We start from the raw sequence: 19,236 nt of genomic DNA, 5'->3' as shown, positions 1-19,236 counted from the left end.
CTTGCACAGAACAACAAACACCAAAATTAAACAAGACTACGCAATCAACACAAGAACTTCCAGCATCTCTGCCTTACACAGCAAAGGTTCTGTGCAATTGTGCAACTGTACCTCAGCGCCTGCTAACTCATCACTTCTAGGTTAGCTACACTCCTACCTCCCACAATCCCATGACTGCTCTTTGTTCCATCTATCTTAACTGCTCTTTTCCTGCAGTTAAATTAAGCAATGTTAATTAGGATGCTCCCAAATAAATTGTTCCCTGTCTGGTTAAGCCTGGTGGTGACTGGAGGAGTGGTCACTCTTTCAGCAAGAGCTGAAAGATCTAGGTATGTTAAAGATACAGATATATCTTATATGGAGAGAGATATCCTCTAAATGTATGTTAGTTTAATAAATTACTATTGTTTTTCTCACTGTAAGTTTTGCCTCTGTAACCATAGGCCCTGATATTTAGTAACATATGGATTACTAGTATTTCTAAGCTTTTCTGGAATTATGCTAGCTGGAGACACTAGTCCTACAGCTATCATAAAGAAAAGCTTTGGAGGATCATCTCAGAAAATCCACAGTAAAAAGGTGCATATTGATCCTTGGGTCATGAAACCTTAGTCATGAAAACCACACAGGAAGCTCTGCAGAACAAAGGCATAAGAGAATGCTGGAAGTACAATGCATGCAGCTGTTTTCTCTGAATGCAGACTGAGGGGCCTAAACAGGCTAGAATTAAAAAGGAATAAAATATCTATTCACCACTTTCTTGCTGAGATTTACAGAGTAAATACACGTCTGCCTGCAGGGAAGTGAGCTAGGTTTCACACAGTACCCGAGTACAGCTTCACAACCTGCCTGTGAGCTCTCAGTGAGACACTTCACTCTCTCTGGCTCAGATATGTGGCTAAACATGGGAACACCGTTGTGCTGCAGCGAACATAAGTGTAGTAGTACATGCAAAATATTCTACTGTGGCTTTGCTGCTGATCCTTAATTATCCACATTAAAAATTGTTCTTTCCTCTGATAAATATTTTTCAAGTTGTTTTCACTCTTAAGAACATAGTGACAAATCCCCTTTGAAAAATAAATTCCCAACACCACGTTTATGTAAGAAGTTCTCAGGAAAAATTTGAAAGAACTGAACAATACGATTGTTCCCTTTCGCTTTTCCCCGTCGCCTTTGTGGTCGGTTTCACAATTTTCCAAGCATATCAGGAAATTTCAGGCACCTCGGGAAGGCGTGCGCAGTGAATCCAGGTGTTGGTTAGGTGGATATGCTTAAAAAGGAAGATAAATCCACGGAGTTGAGGCTCTGCTGGCAGATGTTGAATGGTATTTGGAAAACAGCCCCACATCACCAGCCGTGAGCGCTGTTCGCAGGCGGCGCTCCTGCAGCTCGGCCCTGTTTCCACAGGTGCTCACAGACCGCCAGAGCGCCGCTCGGGTGTCACCTCTGTAGCACCTGGTGAGGCACACGCATCTCTCCGCTTGCTAACCTCCCCTCGCGGCCACCGCAGCGTTCCGCCGCCCAGTCTGCCGGAAAATGCTGGGAGAAAGGAGAGAGAGAGGAGCCCACCTCGCCGCGCCCATGCCCAGCCCGGCCCCCGCCCCGCGGTCCCGCCCCGGCCCGCCCCTCGCCCGGCACCGCACAGACCGCGCCCGGCGAGCTCCGGCGGCCCCTCCGCGGCCATGCGGCTCCTCGGCGGCTCCTCCTGCGCTCTGTGGGCGCTGCTGCTGCTCGCCTGCGGCTCCCGTGAGTAGCGCCCGCGGGGGGACGCGCCGGGCTGGACCGGGCTGAGCCGGGCGGGCGGAGGGGCTGGCTCTGCGCCCCTCGCAGCCGCTCTGCCTGCCGGCTGCCGCCACAACTCCGCTGGGCCCACCCAGGCTTCGTCCCGCCGCTGGTGGCCGGAGCGGGGCCGGGGCTGCGCCCTGGCTGCCCCCGAGCGCCCCGGGGCGCGGCAGCGGGACGGGCCGGGCCGGCGGTCACTGGCTGCTCCCGAGCGGGAGCCGAGGGGGGCCCGGCCGGCATGTTCGGGAGCTGTGACAGAAACGGGGAGGAGCGGGAAACGTTCGGGGTGTTTGTTAAACAGAAACAACAACGACAGAAGAACCCCCGGGCAGCGCTTGGGCTGGGGGAGCGCAGGGAGCCCGCAGGGATGCGCGGGCGCGGCCCCGCCCCCGGGAGCCGGAGCGTCCCGGGAGGGTCCGGCCGGGGCAGCCCCGGCAGGGCCGGGAAGGGCCGGGATGGGCCGATCCCTGCCCTCTCTGGGGCTGTGCTTGGGGCCAGGAGCTTCGGGCGCAGGGTGGCGGTGCGGGTGCCACAGCCGCCGCGCTTTGTCGCGCTTCTGGCAGGCGCTCGCAGCAGTGCCCCGTTGCAGTGGCCTGTTCTAGCAGATGCACAGCCTTGTGCCCGGGCTCAGAGCACCACAGTCAGAGGATCAGCCTTGACAGGCATGAAATAAACCGAGAAACGTAGAGCTCTGAGCTGCTGAAGTTGCCTTTTCAGAAGACTGAAGTGTCCCATACGGTGCCACACAATTTTCCAAAGTAAAGAAGCCAGAAGATTATGGGTACTGGAGTTAACTTGCTGTAAATACTGCCGATGAATCTCAGTCCAGCAGTGTTAATATGCTGTTGTTTAATCTGGTGAAGTTGTAATATAAATTGATTTTTAAAAAATAGAATGAAGAATATAAACAGCTTTGTAATTTCCCTTCCAAGAAGAAGGGCAAGTTGTTTTTTAAAAGGAGTAACTTGTAACTTGTTTATTGCTTTGCTAAGATCTTATGGCCTCCATTTAGCAACAATAGCCTGTCATTTCATGTGATATAAGACTGCACTGGTCTGTCTCCTATCATGCTGCTTCCTGAGTGCATGTGGTGATTTAACTCAGAATACAGTCACTGCTGTCTCCTGGGGCAGGGCTGCTCTCGTGTAACTCCTCAAACTCAGTTCTAGTCCTTTCTCTGTATGTGAGCTTCCTCTGGAGCTCAGTTGTGATATGTTGAAAGAAATTGTGCCCTTTTAAGGCTCAGTTTAATGTATCTATTGAAATAGCTTTTATTTTTTTTCCCCTTTGTCCACTTAGAAACTTCCAGAAAGTACTGCTGATTTCCAGAAAGTACTTGTGTTGATTTCAGCAGACATTTGTGATTATCTACTCAGCACTACAGGAGGAAGTGTGAACCTCATCAAATACTCCAATATGCAAAAAGTGAAAGTGGCAGATGTGTCTCACTCCAGTTAATATTTTTGTGCAGACTGGTTATTTCAATATAATGCTGCTCTTTTACTCTGCTGGACAGTTTTATTTCTATGTGTCAGTCAAGCCAGTGGAAAAACGTTATTTAACTAAAATAATATGGTTTTGAAAAAATCCTTCACACTATTATGTAAAATCCATCTGGCTTCCTGGTACCTGAGTAAGGAAAATCCCCTCTCCCTGTCAGGAAGCGGCCCCCACCCCCTTCCTGTTGTGTTGAGAAAAGGTAGTGAGTGACATCTTCCAAGAGCTTACTTGTGTACAGAACTACTCACAGTAAAAAAAATCAGCAGCAACAGCAGCCTTCAAGCCTGAAAACAGGCTTGATATTTTGATTTTAGTGTATCATATTCTCTTAGAAGAAGTTATATTAATCTAAGATCTGTGCTTTAACCGTTCCAGCATCTCAGCTCTTCCTCATCTGGATTTCTTAGAGATTACTGAGCAAGTGGGTGACCTTTCTGATGGATTGCACATTATCAGTGCTTCTGTACTTTGGGGTTTTAAACCAACAACAGCAGAATGACTTGGGCATAAAACTCCCCTCTGTGCCTGCTATGCATTAATCTTGAAAAGAGAAAATGCCCAAAGAGAGTTTTAAATACAACTTTTGCCATGTCCCCAAAATGAGTACGTAAAGCTGTGCTTTAGTAACATTGGGAGTTCATATACCAACATTTTGTGCAGCATAAAGTTTAGCTACACTAGACGTAAAGTGTGTGAGTCCTGAGAAAGAAGTTTGTCTTTTATGTAATGGTTGGAGTGAACAAATTGACCTTTGTCACATGCAGGTAGTTGACTGACTATTGGCATTCATTTCTACCAGGGATCAGCCATGGAGAATAGTAATTTGATATGTGTCTAAGATGGAGACTACTGATTCCAAATGACTGCTATCCACTGTGTTGATTTTTGCAGCACCTGGCAAAATCAAGTCCATTTAACATCCTGTTCTTTTTATTTTTAGCAGGTATCAGAGCTATCCCTATCACTCACCCTGTATGTATTTGTTTAACACACAAGCAGAAATCTTCAGTCTCTGCCACTTCAGCAATCCCAATTCCAGCTATGAAACTGGAATAACTGGACTGATTTTGCCCTTTTGAAAGTTTGCATATCCAGATTGTCTCCAGTTCGTGACTTCTGATGCACTAGAGCAACAAAACCACAAGAGCACTCAAAATGCCAGACTCTGACAGGGGCTTTCACAGGAAGCACACTTGCCTTCAGATACACCCCAGCCAGCCACAGTTCTGTGGTTTTTTAGCTGTATCTGTGCCTGACCTTAAACAGAGCAAAACAGGGTTGTTGGACAAAACTCATGTTGATCCCTCATCTCTGTGCTTTTCCAGTATGTGGTGCTCTGATCCAGCTTTAAGTTGGGTATATCCTTGTGTTGGTTCTTTTTAGCTGTGAAAAATGAAAACAGGAGATCCTTTCTTTCTGTCCTCTCTCCTCTGGGTCACAGGGAGAGTAAACGTCAGCACAGAGTTTCTCTGCTTAAGATTCAGAGGCCTGATGTTGCAGCTGATGCTGTGGCCCCAAGAGCTCTGCTTCTGCTCGTGCACAGGATGCTGCTGCTGGCTCTCTCCCCTTCCTTCCTGTGCTAGCCCATGTGTGCCTACACCTGGGCCAGTGTGGATTTCTAACCACTGCACTTCTCCTTCCTGGAGAAGGCCAGAGCCCCTCCCTGTTTTGCTTTGGGACAGTTGAACGGTGAAGCCTGTGGTCTGGGATGAGAGGTTCTACTTGTCAGAGCCAGCCCTGCGTAAAAGGAGTCCTTTCTGCCTCCATTTGAAGTCTCCTGCTTGCCACTGCAGTGATTCATGCAGCTTCAAATTCAAGGGCACAGTCTCAGGCTAGAGAACACTTTGGGAATAGTGTCATTTTAAGATGATCTTTTATCTGCCTTGTCCCATTCACTGTGATGTGTTCCAATGTGGAATATGCTTATGCAAAATCCCATTTAAGGAGTATTTATATTCTGGAGCCAGTGCATGTTATTCAAACCGAGAAACTTACCAGTTTAACTTGGTTTGCTTAAGAAGGAAAAAAATAAGCATCTTTTAAACTGGATAAGTCCTTGACATATTTCAACATGTGCAGTCCAAGCTGGTCTGAACTAAACTGAGACAGTCCTGCCTTTACTTCCACCTCTATTCCCTGCCTGTCTCTTTCAACCAGTAATATACTGAGCCCTTTTTACTGGTTAAAAAAATTATCTGCAGAAAAACCATTGTGTGCTGTTGAAGAAGGATGTAGTGTCTGTTTTGTGGTGGCTTAGCTTTCCCAGTCAGATCATTGTTTAATGTGGGGATATAGAACAGTTTTTGCAGGATTGGGTCCTCTGTGGGGAAGCTTAGTTTAGCAGTGTCCCATCCTTTGTTTGTTTGTTTTCCCTGATCTCCCTAATTAAACAGTGTAACATACTTTGCCGTGCTGCCCTTGGTCTTGATATTGTAGGGATGAGATACAATGAGTTATTTTGCCATTTGCAAACTTCACCATTTTGAGACCTTGACTAAGGTTTTGTAAGCATGGAGAAAATGCCCTGTGATACTCAGTTCAGCTTATTTGCTTGTCTTTTACACGATATTAGGTGATCAGAACTAAACTGGTTACCAAAGGCAGAATGCACAACTGATCCTCTTGTATGTGTGATAATGTCAGTCTAATCATTCTCTGTGGTTTATCTTTAAATTTTGTCACTTCTTTGGAGGCGTGATCCTTCTCAGTCCCATTTCCCACCTGCTAAATGCTCAGTGGATGCATTATCGGGCCCTTAGTCCCAAACTGAATAATGTAACTTCTTAGTGGAGCTCATTGTGTTATCATGTTGTCCATTTAGGGCCAGAGAAGCACCTCTCTGCCTGAAAAGGCCTGGCAAACTTCACAGGAAGAGTTAGAAGTGAGAAATTCTTTCTCTTCTGCTGTAGGTGGTTTAGGTCAGATGTTATTACTGAAGGAATGGGCCTGATTTTTTGCCTCTTTTGGTCTCATTTCATCTTAAGGAAGATAAAAACTTGGGATGGGGATGATGGAGAAGATAAAGGGTAGGAGGAGTTTCATTTGGTGGTTGGGTAGTATAAATGATGTCACTTTTAATGCACTCAGAGCAGGCTATCAGGTGTGCTATCATGCTTCTGTATCATCATTATGACTGACTCTTGTCCATGGTAAATTAGTCATTTATATGCCCAAAGCAAGTGGCAGATGCTATACCTTTTTTTTCTTCTTCCACCTAAAACAATCTTATTATTCCTGTGTTTTTTAATATAGTTAATGAAGGGACAAACGGCACTGAAGATGTGAACAGCACTACTCCGATTCCAGGCAGTAGGTTGCCAGGTAATACTTTGAGCATTTCTGTTGCTGTTCCTCAGTAGCATCAAGAAAAGCAATATGCATTGTTTGTTGTGTTCCTTAAACTGTCTTGTAATAATTTGCATTTTATTTTATTTTATTTTATTTTATTTTATTTTATTTTATTTTATTTTATTTTATTTTATTTTACTGACTTGTGAGCAGCTGTAGGGCAGAAGGGAGGTACTCCGATTGCCACACCTATTCTGGGACAATTAAAGATATTTAAGGGGAAAGGTAAAACCCAATTCATATCCTTGGGTACCCCAGAGCAACAGAGAGAGGAGAAGTAAAATGGGAAAATATTGTTTATAGAACTAGAAACACCTGGCAACGTGAATTTACAGTTAAAAGGAGAACCAAGAATTGTGCTAGATTAGAATTCAGTGATCTTCATGGAAAGGCAAGGTATTTTTTCATTTGAGTCATTTTTGCCCTGTATTACTTCAGTCATCTCATTTACTGTTGGCCAACAATACTCTGCTGGTTAACTCACTCTGTCTTGTGTGAATTGCAGTACTGACTCACACCCAAATTCCAGGCAGTAGATGTGGCTCCTTTTTACCTGTATGAACATGCAGTCCACATCCAGAGCTGTCCCAAGGTTGCCAAAGTAAGCACTTGGAACCTGGGGAAAACTGAAAGATGTGTTCTGGTTACAGTGTTGGGTCTTTGTGGAAAAAATTTAACCCCAGGCATATCCATGGCTTATGGTGGGATAAAAGTCAACATATGTAAGAGAGAATATGCTTGTAATTGTACAGTCATAGACCCTTTCTCAAAGGCAGTTAAATCTGCAACTTAATGTCCCAGTTATGTCAGTGTAAGGGTTGATTGTGCAGTACAGAGTGTGGGGGGCTACTTGGCTGTGATTATACCAAACAAAAAGCAAAGTAATGTGTGGGATCTCAGCACCTCAGGACTGAGGTGCAGAGTGACTGAGACCACCCTTGGGGGGCTCGGGAGTCCTGGAATGTTGCCAGAAGTGTCTGGTGGCTGGACTTTGATCCTGCACAGGAGATGACACCTGTATGAGGATGGGAGGATTTCACTGGGTGAATGGTGAAGGGATAGGTTAATTAGAGTGTGAGACACAGGGTTTAGGATTTCTGTACAGGGGGGTCTGGAGAAGTAAGATTGGAGGAATTGGGGCGTGTCCTGTCCTTCTTCTTCTTCTTCTTGGCCTCTTTCTTCTGTGGTGATGTTGGCACTTTGGGATTGGTTATTACTAAAGGTGTACTGGTCAATAAGGGTCAAAGGTATTGGGGAAAATAGGTAAATATTGTATACGTAGTTTTGAGTATAAAGATAGGTGACCGCCCCGGGGGCTCGCAGTGTGCTCATGGCTGGCTGCTGTGCAGACCTCTGTCGGGCTGAGAGAAAATCTTTTAGATAAAAAACTAATAAACACTGAAGACCGAGAAAAAACCTGAAGCCTCTTCTCGTCCTTTGGAGTGCGGGCTGCCCAAGGCCATCCCGACCCTTCCCGGGTCATTAAAGCAGCTGAGAAACCAACAGTAATGCCCTCTGTAATTTCCACCCCTCCTACCATTTTTTGGTATGAAGATGTAAATTTGGTGCATTTGTTCTTAACCTGACCTTGCTTATAATGTAGAGTTTTAGACTAGACTTTTCCAGTGGTAAGAACAGCAGATCCATTCAGAGGAAATAGGTGTAGGTCTGCTTCTTGATTGCAGTAACTCTGTTGCTCTCCTCTTAGTCTCTGAGGTTATACTTTGTTCTTCAGCCAGCTGAAAAGCAGCAGAGCTGTTGCAAGGCACATAGCCCTGCCAGTGTTGGAGGGTGCTGTAAAAGATGACTTACTTCAGAGAAAAGAATGGTCACAGAATGAGCATTCACAACAGTGCAGAATGAAGGGGGGAGGTATGGGCAGTGACACTCCCAGCAACAGCCCAGTAAATCTTTGCCAGGAGGAAGAGACACTTAATCTCTGAAGAAGGATGCAGCAATGTGGAGAGAAATGAGTGGGGGAGTGCCTGAGAAGCCTAGAAGCAGGAAGGAGGACTATAAGGAGGAAGGAGGGACAAGAAAAAGAGAACAGGAAAAGGAGAAGTGAAACAAAGGAGAGAAAGGCCACTAAGACTGGGTTGCACTTTATGTCTGGAAGCTGGTACATTCTTGAGACTTTTTTGTGTAGGGAACTTAGGTATGCAGTAAGATGTTTCCCAGAGTATCTGTCTGCCCCTACTTGACTGCAGTATGTTCCCAGTATCATCCCAGTATCATCATGCAGCAGAGATGCAACAAAATGAAAGAAAAGATCAAGAGATAGAAAATGGAACTGAAATAGAGGAATAAAAATAAAAAGCTGTCTTCCCTCATAGTGCATAAGTAGGTTAAGAAAATTAGTGACAGTATGGCTATTTTGCAGCAAACAGAATAAAACATGACATAGAAGTGGAAGACAACACAGGATGTGTAAAGAATCAGATGCAAGCCATTTGGGCACTGCTGTGCATACAGTGTTAACTGTGTTATTGCTGCACTGAGATCTGGAAGCATTTTGCAGAGGGATAAAAACCATCTGCTTTGGGATGGGCTACTCTCTGCTGTATTCCCAGCTGTAGTCTCCAAGCACAGATACCCTGAGGACAGTATTGTGTTGTGGGTACCTTAATTATAGTATGTTAAAATTAACATGAATAATACTGATTTTCTTGTTGCCTTTTTTTTCCTTGAAGACAATAGCAGCTCACCCAGTGCCACTGCATCATCCACACAAAGTACAGCAACACCTACAGGAGGTATGTATCTGTTCATTACTGTGAACATAGAAGTTAGTTCCAAACCCCTAACCCTGATCATACCAAATTCTAAAGAACAGGCCATCAAAAGTGGGTATTTGAGACAGGTGTTACCATTTTAAGGCTGGGAAGCAACATGTAAAACAACTCTGAAAAGAAGCTATATTGTTTCTCAAATTTAGATACCATACTTCGTCAAAAATTATATTTCTATTGCCATTTAGACACAGGAATCAAAATTTAACTTTGAGGAAGAATTGCAAGAAGTTGGGTTTTTTAAATGTTTATTCTTCATCTTTAGGCAAGCTTCTTCCATTTTCATGAAGATGAATAGGTTGTTATGCAAACAGTGCATATCTGTTTAATGTTATTTCACAATAAACAAATTTAGGGTATAATGAAATCCTGGGAGCTTGAATTTCAAGAGTAGGACTCCTTTTTACATAAGACTCACAGAATCACAGGATCATCAAGGTTGGAGGAGAGCTTCAGGATCATCTGTCTAGCCATCAGTGTAGCACTGCCATAATCACCCCTAAACCATGTACCCGTGGGCCACATCCAGGCTTCTCTTGCACGCTTCCAGAGATGGTGACTCCACCAGCTCCTTGCACAACTTATTCCAATGCCTAACCACTCTTTCAGTGATTTTTTTTTTGTAATATCCCCTGGCACAACATGAAGACATTTCCTCTTGTCCTTTCATTTGATACATGGTTGAAGAGACCGATGCTCACCTCACTACAACCTCATGGCACCTAATACCTCAGAAAATAAGGTATAAAGAGATCATAGCACAAAATAGTGCCATTTAAACCAGTATCAGTCAAGTGGAACAATTTGTCATGAGTATGTTTTCATTGTTCTAGCACTACTGTATTTCCTTCACAACCTGCCCAAACAACTGTAAGTAAGTTAAAAAAGGGAGTTAAAACATTAATCTCCTGGAAGAACTTGCACAGAGAGATTTCACTGCATTAGTAAGGACTGGATATAAGTTAATATCATGCAGTTGTTCAGGCTGTGGTGCACAGATAGAATATTGCATCTGAGAGAAGCTAGAAACTGGGGCTCCTTTGTGTTGAGCCATGTAAAAGCAGGGCAGAAATGTTTAGTCTGCTTAAGATGCTTTGTGTATTTGTGGAGTTTTATGCTGATCCTAAAGTCCCAGCTATGTAATTTCATTTCTAGTACAACTCTTATATTTTGTCTTTGTAATTTCCAGATAAGCTCTGAGCTAGCACACTCAGAAGGTGCTTCTTTTTTCATTTAAGTATAAAATACTCACTTGGGGAAGGAAAAAAACCCCAAAGGTCTTTACAAAGGTCTTTGCAAAGACCTTCCTTTTGATAGGAAGCAAGTGGTGCAGTGTCTCATTCCATTGTCTGCAGTGTAGCAGTTCAAGCATGTCTGACTTGGAAAGTCCAGAGATTTCTGTATTCTCCTTGTTGCCTTATGGCCATCCCCTAAGTGTGTGAGGCCGCAGTATTTCACTCACCCTGCGCTCCTTCTGACTTCTGCTCCAGCCCTTGCAGATTTCTTGGAGAGCTCTGAGTTTTACTAGTTTTGGATAATAACACTAAAAAGAAGCCTGAGCCCTTTACTGCTAGACATAGGATAAACCTATCAGATAGGTGTGCCTTGCTTTGCAGGTTTTGTGATTCCCCTTCTTTTGTCTTTTTTTTAATCCCTCATTAGAAATGTCATAGATTTTAATACAGTGTTCATGTATTTTGATTATCTGTCTCACCCTCTTCAGAAAAAAGAATAGTAGGTATATGTGCTTAATTAATTTTGGTTAAAGTCTCTGCTATTATTTTTTTTGAGAGGAGTGGGAGGAAGGGAGTTCTTGGTGAGGGAGGCAAAAGTCTGTTTCATTCAATCATTTTCCTTGCAAGAGAAAGTATTTATTTTAGGAAGGGTATTCCATAATAATCTTCCATGTTAGCACAGTGCTTGCACAAATTGAGTTTTGTGCTTGTTGAGTTAGCAGCACATGCTGCTACTCCTTTAGTGCTCTAAGGATTCTTATCTATATGCTATTTATATATTTTTTGCTATTTATATATATTTTTTTAAGTTGATGATTATAGCATAGTTATTTAATACTTAAACACAGGTAGCAAACTATGTAAAATACTTGTAACTTAAAAACAAAGCATCATAAACCTGAACTATATTACTGGCATGCATCCTTTTTCAATAATAAAAAATAACTCAGGCAGTCAGGGTTTGTTTAGTGCAATGTTCGATGAAGCCCAGCTGGTCTTTTGGGGGGAAAGTAATTAGGGCAGTAAAAGATAAAAAGACAGATGTTGCTAGTAAATATTCTTTCATCTTCACTCTGTAAAATAGTACAGGTAAGATTTTTCAAAGATGGAGAGGAACAGATTCATGCCTGATTCATGTCAGCTTCCCAAATTCTCCAGCTGCCTCAGGTGGCCTCCCAATGACGTTTTGAGATGACTGATGCTAAACACATTATGAAAGATAGGTCTAGAGATGAGACAGATTTTACTGTTAAAGTTAAATCACCAAGGGCTGTAATCTTGATTAAGTAGAAAAAAAAAGGATTGCTACTAGAAAAGAGAGGGGGGGAAAAGTAATGTGCAAATGTGCTGAAATCCCTCATAGATGTTTGGATTTTTTTCATCCTGATTCAGGTGTTCCGTAGGGTAATTTAATACCCATGGAATGAGTACCAGCTTTGTGTAACATCATTTTATAATGTTACACATCTAACAGTTAGCCATTGTATTGCTCAGAAACAGAAGGCTCTTTGACACTCAGAAATCTCAGCTCAAAAACAACCCACAGAAAACTGCTTGACACTCATATCCAGATTGGTCCTTTTTTGGTATCACTTATGTTAGGAATGTACTTACCAGGGGTGGTTTCATGTCACATAACTGTAGATGATTTCCATGTAGACATTTCCTTGCTTGCTGCCTACAATGAGGAACCATTTGGTATTTATGGATCATTGTGCCTTTGGGGAGTTTTACCTGTCAGTATTAAAACGTGCCCTGAATTTTGTCTGATGTATTTTATGCATGCTTCACAGAGGAACTGAATTTTTGTAATTGCAACAAGGTAAGCAAATCAATATAGTGTTCCAATTGTTCCACCTCAATGAATGCTCATTTCAGAGGGTTTTCTGGGTTTATGGCACAATACAGTTAAAACATTAGAACAGGAAAACAAATGACATTTACAAAGGAGTCTCTGTTTTGGTATTTCAGTAGTTTTAATGCTAAATGTCTCAGAAGCGTTGTGTAGGTTAGTTACTTTCTGCATGTTTACATTGTTATATTGATGGGGTTTTTTTAGGTTTTGATGCTTATATCAGCACTGGAAGCTGTGATACTTAAATCTTAGCAAAGACAGTTTTGTATGTAGTTCTTCATGTTTTACATAAACAAGAATTTTATTCTACTGAAGCATTTTAAATGCTGTTTTAAAAAAAGGCAGAAATTGGGCATCACAGTTACTCTAGAATTGAGATGAAACTATCCTCCAATTTTTCTATTTTTAGACAATTTCAAGAAAACATGGATATAATTAGATAATAGATCTACATAGATAATAGAATAGATTAGGTAATCAATAATTAGATATGATTAGATATTTGAAATTCCATGTTGAAAAGTTTTCAAGGGGTGTAAAATGAGCCCAGCTTGTGTGAAGCTATAGAAACAATACAGAAGTAGACAGCTGCAAAGGAGCTGTTTCTCTCTAGAATTCTTTCATACATAAAAGCTGTTTTCATACTACTGTTTGCTTAGAGAAATGTTTAGTTGCATAACAGTCTCATGTTTCTTGTTAGCTCCTTCTTAGAAAAATAAGTAATTGTCTTACAATCATTCTGTTTGGCTGCCTTCCATGAAAGTTCTAAGGATTTTGCTATAAATAGAAATTTCTATTATTCTTGAGTTTTGTACAATGGTATTTTTATTCTGAACAGTTCATTAGTGTTTTCTGAGGAGGGAAGGGGAAGTGTAAGTAAAAGTAAAGTAAAAGACACTACATCAATGAAACTTGAGAAAAAGCATTCCAGCCTTTGTTTTAACCTTGGCAAGACTAAATAATTAACTTAAGCAGTACATTTATTTAGTTTAAATTTTATCATGTTTTATCCCTACCACATAAATTCAGAATTCTCGGTGGTATATTTTAATGTATATGGAATCCTGGTAATGCTAGTGTTTCGTTCAAAAGCAAATGAAAGATCAAATCATTACTGAAATTCTTCTGTTCTTACCAGAAAAGCTTTGTTGTCTGAAAATGTAGGCACTTCAAATCAAAAGTAACGCTTGATTGAGAACTTTATTGCATTTTAACGTGTTATAAGTTAGGCATGATTCTGTGGAACTAGGTTGTTACCAAAAAAAAAAAAAAGTCATCACCTAACTCATGACTCACCTAAAAGTCATCATATATTATCCATATTATCCAGGTTTTCTTTATAGCCTTTCCGTTAAATAATTCTTGACCTTGAGGCCCAGAAATCAGAAGTTAGACCTTCCCAAAGGAAAGTCTGTATGCAAGCCTGGACACTATGCAGTGGCATTTTCATTGTTCCTCTGTCGTTCTATTTGGGCATGATAAATGTGGTCTTACTGAATGAGTGTACAGTTGTTTATTTTGATTAATTTTTCTGCGTGGTATCACAAAAATTTCCAGGAGTGTCCAGCAGTACTACTCATGTGACCAATACCAGTCAGCCCAACACCACCACCACCCCCACGTCTGTGATCCTGACAATTCAGCCCACCAAAACCAGCCAGACAGTGACACCCACCACTGCCTCTGCAGTCACATCGCCACAAGGCAACGCTACAGTGGGGACCACTTCTAAGACTTCCTCCACCTCTGTAACAGGTGAGTTCATTTCGGCAAGCTCATTACGGCTTGGATGCACATTCACATGGGTTGTAGAACAGTTCATTCTACAGCAGCGTCAAAAAAAAAGAAGAAAGAAGGTATTTGCGTGCTAAAAAGCAAGAGTGAAGTGGGAATTCATTACTAAGCTGGATAATGTTGCTCTGAGTACTCCGCTTACTGAGAGACTTGACAGATTTAGGGAAAAGGAAAAAAAGTACAAGTGGTCTTATCCAGCAGCCACCAGCAAGGAGATCAGCAGTGCAAAGGAGAAAGCCTCAATTTTGAATACAACTTCTGTGATTGTTCAGCTCTCCTTTCTACAGTTTATTTGAACTCATCTCTAATACTTCCTTTTTCACAGCTGACCTGTATCTCAGAATTTGTCTACTGACTTGGTAAAAATACTGAGTTCTGTTAGCAGTGTAAGGAATGTTACCCTAACAGAGAATAAAGCATGACTGTGCATGAGTCACCCTGTATGTAAAAGTTGTCAAATACAGTTTAACTGTACCTGATAATACAAAAACAGTGAGTGCAGAATTCAGTATTTCCTTGCACTTCTGAACACATCAGGAGTGCTCACATGTCAGTGAAGCGTCATTGGGTGAGTGAAGGTGTCACCAGAATAATTTGAGGTTGATCATGTAACTCTCTGTATGTAGCGAGTACAAATAGAACCAGGCACAGACTGGTGTGAGTTTGTAGCAGATGTAACCAGTTCTAGCTGTGGCTTATCTCAGGCCATGTTGTCTGTGTCAATGTTTGTGTCAGGCTACAGGGCTGATCTCACTTGGGACTGTGAGGGTACAATTCCATGAGACAAGGTAAAGCAATCCTGACAGGTCATTGCCACCAAGTGTTCTGCTCCCACTACACTGACTGACTTGGAGGCTGTTGGACTCCCCTTGCAGGATGACTCAGTTATGTTCATCTGGATGAAAGCAGCTTCCTTTATGCTTGGGTTCGTTTCAGGCCACCTTAGTGAGTTAAATTGGCTCATGGAGGGTATGAAAAACACTAGAACTGGCCTAAGAAGAGCAGGAGCTCCATGTGTAGAAGGAGGGGAGAGCAGGAGAGAGAAAAGGCAGGGAGAAAAAGGGGGGTGGAGAGTAAGAGCAGTTGGTCTTGCAGAGACAGCAAGCAGTTGGATCAGCTGTGCCCATGTCACCAGAAGATGGCACTTAAAACCAGAGCCCTAGGTTTGTGTGCTTGGCTTGTGTCTTGTCAGTTGATCTTGGTTAAATTTGTCTAAGTGGGTCTTTAGGTGACAAATCAATGGTGAGGGCAGGATGTACAGTAGTAGTTCTTCAAAACACAATTTTGCAAGCTCTTTAAAATGTGCCTTTTGTTTTCTTCTTTTCAGCCACATCAAAATCAGAGGCTGTCGTGGTCAAAACCTCCAGATTTGATGTGGGCAGTTTTGTAGGTGGCATTGTGCTGACTCTTGGAGTCCTAGTCATTCTCTACATCGGATGCAAAACTTACCACTCTAGAAGAGGTATTCAGTACAGAACCATGTAAGTTCCCAAGGGGTTGTCCCTTGGCCATTTATTACTTTCTTGAGGGGGAAAAGGAAAACCAAATGGGTAGAATGAACTCTGATACATTTGTTTAATGTACATTATTTTAGTATCATTAAGAGATTTAACTCTGATGTTTTGTCTTCCACCACTTTTGTCATTCTTCATATGCCTCTATTCTGTGTGTTCTTCTTTTATATAAAATGTGTTCATCTATTATATAAAATAATTCTATTCTTTTTAGAAGGATCCTTGTCTTTTAGCTAGTCCATGAATAGTTAACTTTTCATTGAAACTTCCTGCAGTTTGCAAGATTTCTTGTTTCTCCTAGACTCTGTTTGTGTGTTCATTCTTTGGTGTTTCGTCCCGCTTGCCATTAATGTGTAGTGAATTCTAATCAAAGTTTCTTATCCTTACCAATTTCTTATCTTACCATCCCACTTGCTATTATTTATGTTCTTCTCTACTCCAGGCTTCAGGACTCACCCACATTTAATTTAAGAACTAGGTTGCTTTACTTTTCCTCTTCAGTGTCATCCATCTCAGTGAAGAAGCTTGTTCTAAGTGAGGTGATGTCATTACAGTGTTGGGATACTGGTATCCAGGCCTTTTTTTCACTCCATCTTGACTCCTCCTTACTGGTCATGGAATGAAGCCAGTCCCTGCTGCACCATTACCCAAAGTGGTGTTCATGAATGGGTATTTTAAAATTCACATCAACAGCATCTTCAAAACAAAGGGAACCTGCTGCTGAGCTTGTGCAGTAGCTTTGATGAACTTTACTACTGGTTATAGGTAAGACAGATAGGATAAACAGGCCTGAGCAACAGCTGATGTAAGAGTGCATGAATGACATGTGGAAGACAAGGTGTTAATGAGGCCAGTGAAGCTGGAGGAGTGTTGACAAAACAAAACTGTTCGGCTAAATTCAGGCTTGTCTCAGAGAGGACAGTAACTCACTCCCAGATCAGTGTGTCCTTACTCCTTCCTAGCAAGGCATCTTGTGCTCACAAAATAACCTTCTCAGCAGCATAACCTCAGCAGCAGGTGGCTCTTTCTCATGTTGGCTGTTGCTTGTAGTGCAGAACATTAATTACTGTGTTTCTGTTACAGTGATGAACACGATGCCATCATTTAAAGGAGACTTCAGAGAAGACAATGTTGGAAACCCATCCTGTCACAGCTGTTGTAACTACTGAAAGAGTTTCTTTCATGAAGATCATCACAATCTCTAAACCTGTCTTGGGTGTTGTCCTGCAAAATGTTGAGAAGCTTTTAAACATCTTGATTTTTACATTGGCTCTTGTAAGAGGAACTCAGCACTTTGTAGAGACAGTATTTTCTTTTTCCAGTATTTGTAACCAGATTTAGAGAAAATCACATATTGAGTCATTTTAAGGTACATACACAGCTCTCTGAAATAGCTAATTACTAGCACAGGCAATTGCATCCATGTGATTCTAAGTAAGTTCAGGGTTTTTTTCTAAAATTTTGTATTAAATTGTATTTATTTTGAAGTTTGATGTGAATGTTAGTTTAGAAATTTCAGGTTTTGAACAACTCAATTGATTTTTAATAGGCTTCAAAGGAGGCGTGGTTAGACAAATGTATAGAAGGTGATAATGATTACTACTCAATGTCAGTCATTAGCTCACCCATGAGCTGCAGACACTTTCCTTAATAGGCTGTATAAGGAGAGTAGCTGCAGGAAACATGGACAGAGTGGAAGTATCCATCCATAACCCTTTTCTCTAAAAGCTTCTTTTTTTCTAGCGTGTACTAATGAAGCTTGTACAATTGAAGATTTAATGCAAATGGAGAAAAGTAATTTTGCCATTATAAATATAAAAAAATTCTAAAATTGGCTTTTAAGTTGAAGGTAGCAATCGCTTGGCTCTTGGTTTTTATTATTATGAAGCTGTCTGCAGTGTTTTAGCAGCATTTGATAATAATTCAAAGTTATATAAAGAAGGGAAAACCTATAAGACAGCATTTTAGCAGACTATAAAGTGCATTTTTACAGCTGTTTTCAGAACTTGGTCGTGCTGCACAGATGAACAGAGGTCTGGTCAGAAGCCCAGCTGAAGGCACTGGGGCATCTCTGAGCACACCTTCAGCTGAAGGCTCAAATGCTCTGGGGGTCCTGCGCAGGATGGCTGGTGCTGTTCCCATGTCACTTGTGCAGGTAAATCTGTCACCACTCAGGTAAACCTGCTGACTTCAGCACATGGGCTCCTGACTTCCACTGCTGTAAGGAAAACTAGAACAAGGATCCGGAAACACAGGCCTGCATCTCCTTAAGCCACTGAATGATTGTTCAGTCGTGCTCAGGTTTCACTTTAGACCCATCCCTGTTGAAGAGGCTTGGTGTCCTGGTTACTGCTGCCACCAGTGCCTCATGCTGGGCACAGGGGACATGGTGACAGGTGAGGAAGGTCACAGTGGAAAGTGCACACAGGTCTGTTGGGGACTGGGGAACAACTCATCAGGGAAAATGTAACTGCTCTGGAACAGATTATTTTCTTAAGCAATAGTTTATTCTGACATGCAATGTTAAAGTGGCTGTATGGGGGTTTTTCTTTTTCACATGGAATAAGTAAAACTGTTTCTAAGGCACAGGCAACTCTAGCAAACCATGGCTAGTGAGGCATCTTAGTAGCTACTCACCTGAAAAGGGGGTAACAGGGCTGTTTCATTTTTTTACTGCGTTTGAGGGTCAGGGGAGAGTGATTTGAAGCAACTTTTGTATTTTTTCTTAATTGTGTTGTTTGGTGGAATATTACTGGATTTGACTTGAAGAGTTATGGAAACAATTCTTTCATGGAACTGTAATTCCTTACTTTGTAGAAATTAAGATAGTTAAGTGCAACTCAGTTACTGGGATTGTCTCACCTTTGCTGTACAGACAAATAAAATTAAATCTTTGGAGTTACAACATTAATTTCAGTTGAATTTTTAATTTATTAGCTGGTTTTGTAATTCCCTCAGTCCTTTCCAGAGTCATAACCATTTCTTAAGAGCATCTACTATATATACTTTTAAATGCTAGAATACCAGACCTAGTTCATTTTTCCTAGTTCAATAATTTTTAATTTATTCTGTAATCTAATTACTACTGTTAGTAAAGCAAAAGTATGGGCTTAAGACCTCAGAAGTGTCAGTGCAAAGATAAAACCAGACCTCCTTTCAGGTGTTTGGAATCTTGACAAAGGGCAGTGCAATTGATGAATTTTACTTTATCTTTGCTTTCCAATAGGAAGTGAAATCCCAGCTTTTTTACTGATTTATAAAGGGAGCCAATGCTATGGTCATTCAGCCCTTCCTTAACTGAGTTTGCTAATACTTGTAAAGATGATTCAATCGTTTCTAGTCCATCCACTGTGTGTGTGTTTTCTTTCAGTGCTGGTGGCCAAGCAATGCAGTTCCTAATTCCGACTGCCTTAGGA

General features: G+C 41.8%; 1 protein-coding gene across 1 annotated transcript; it reads left to right on the top strand.

Annotated features, from left to right (window-relative positions):
- Window positions 1-1,646: 1,646 nt before the first annotated feature.
- TMEM123 (transmembrane protein 123) lies at window positions 1,647-18,731 on the top strand. The gene is made up of 6 exons (XM_059466419.1): window positions 1,647-1,749; window positions 6,538-6,606; window positions 9,324-9,386; window positions 14,070-14,267; window positions 15,634-15,787; window positions 16,904-18,731. Exons 1-6 carry the CDS (start codon window positions 1,686-1,688, stop codon window positions 16,926-16,928), a joined length of 573 nt encoding a protein of 190 aa, XP_059322402.1. The 5' UTR covers window positions 1,647-1,685; the 3' UTR covers window positions 16,929-18,731.
- Window positions 18,732-19,236: the final 505 nt, after the last annotated feature.

The sequence above is a fragment of the Ammospiza nelsoni genome, chromosome 2, assembly GCF_027579445.1.
Source record: "Ammospiza nelsoni isolate bAmmNel1 chromosome 2, bAmmNel1.pri, whole genome shotgun sequence".
NCBI classification, from domain to species: Eukaryota; Metazoa; Chordata; class Aves; order Passeriformes; family Passerellidae; genus Ammospiza; species Ammospiza nelsoni.
This window is presented reverse-complemented; position numbering and strand designations above follow the sequence as displayed.

Excerpts from the sequence above, each read along its gene's own strand:
- TMEM123 (XM_059466419.1), top strand. The coding sequence starts at position 1,686 with ATGCGGCTCCTCGGCGGCTCCTCCTGCGCTCTGTGGGCGCTGCTGCTG. Across the intron at positions 1,750-6,537 it reads GCTGCTCGCCTGCGGCTCCC|TTAATGAAGGGACAAACGGC; the intron begins GTGAGTAGCGCC and ends TTTTTAATATAG. Across the intron at positions 15,788-16,903 it reads GGTATTCAGTACAGAACCAT|TGATGAACACGATGCCATCA; the intron begins GTAAGTTCCCAA and ends TTTCTGTTACAG.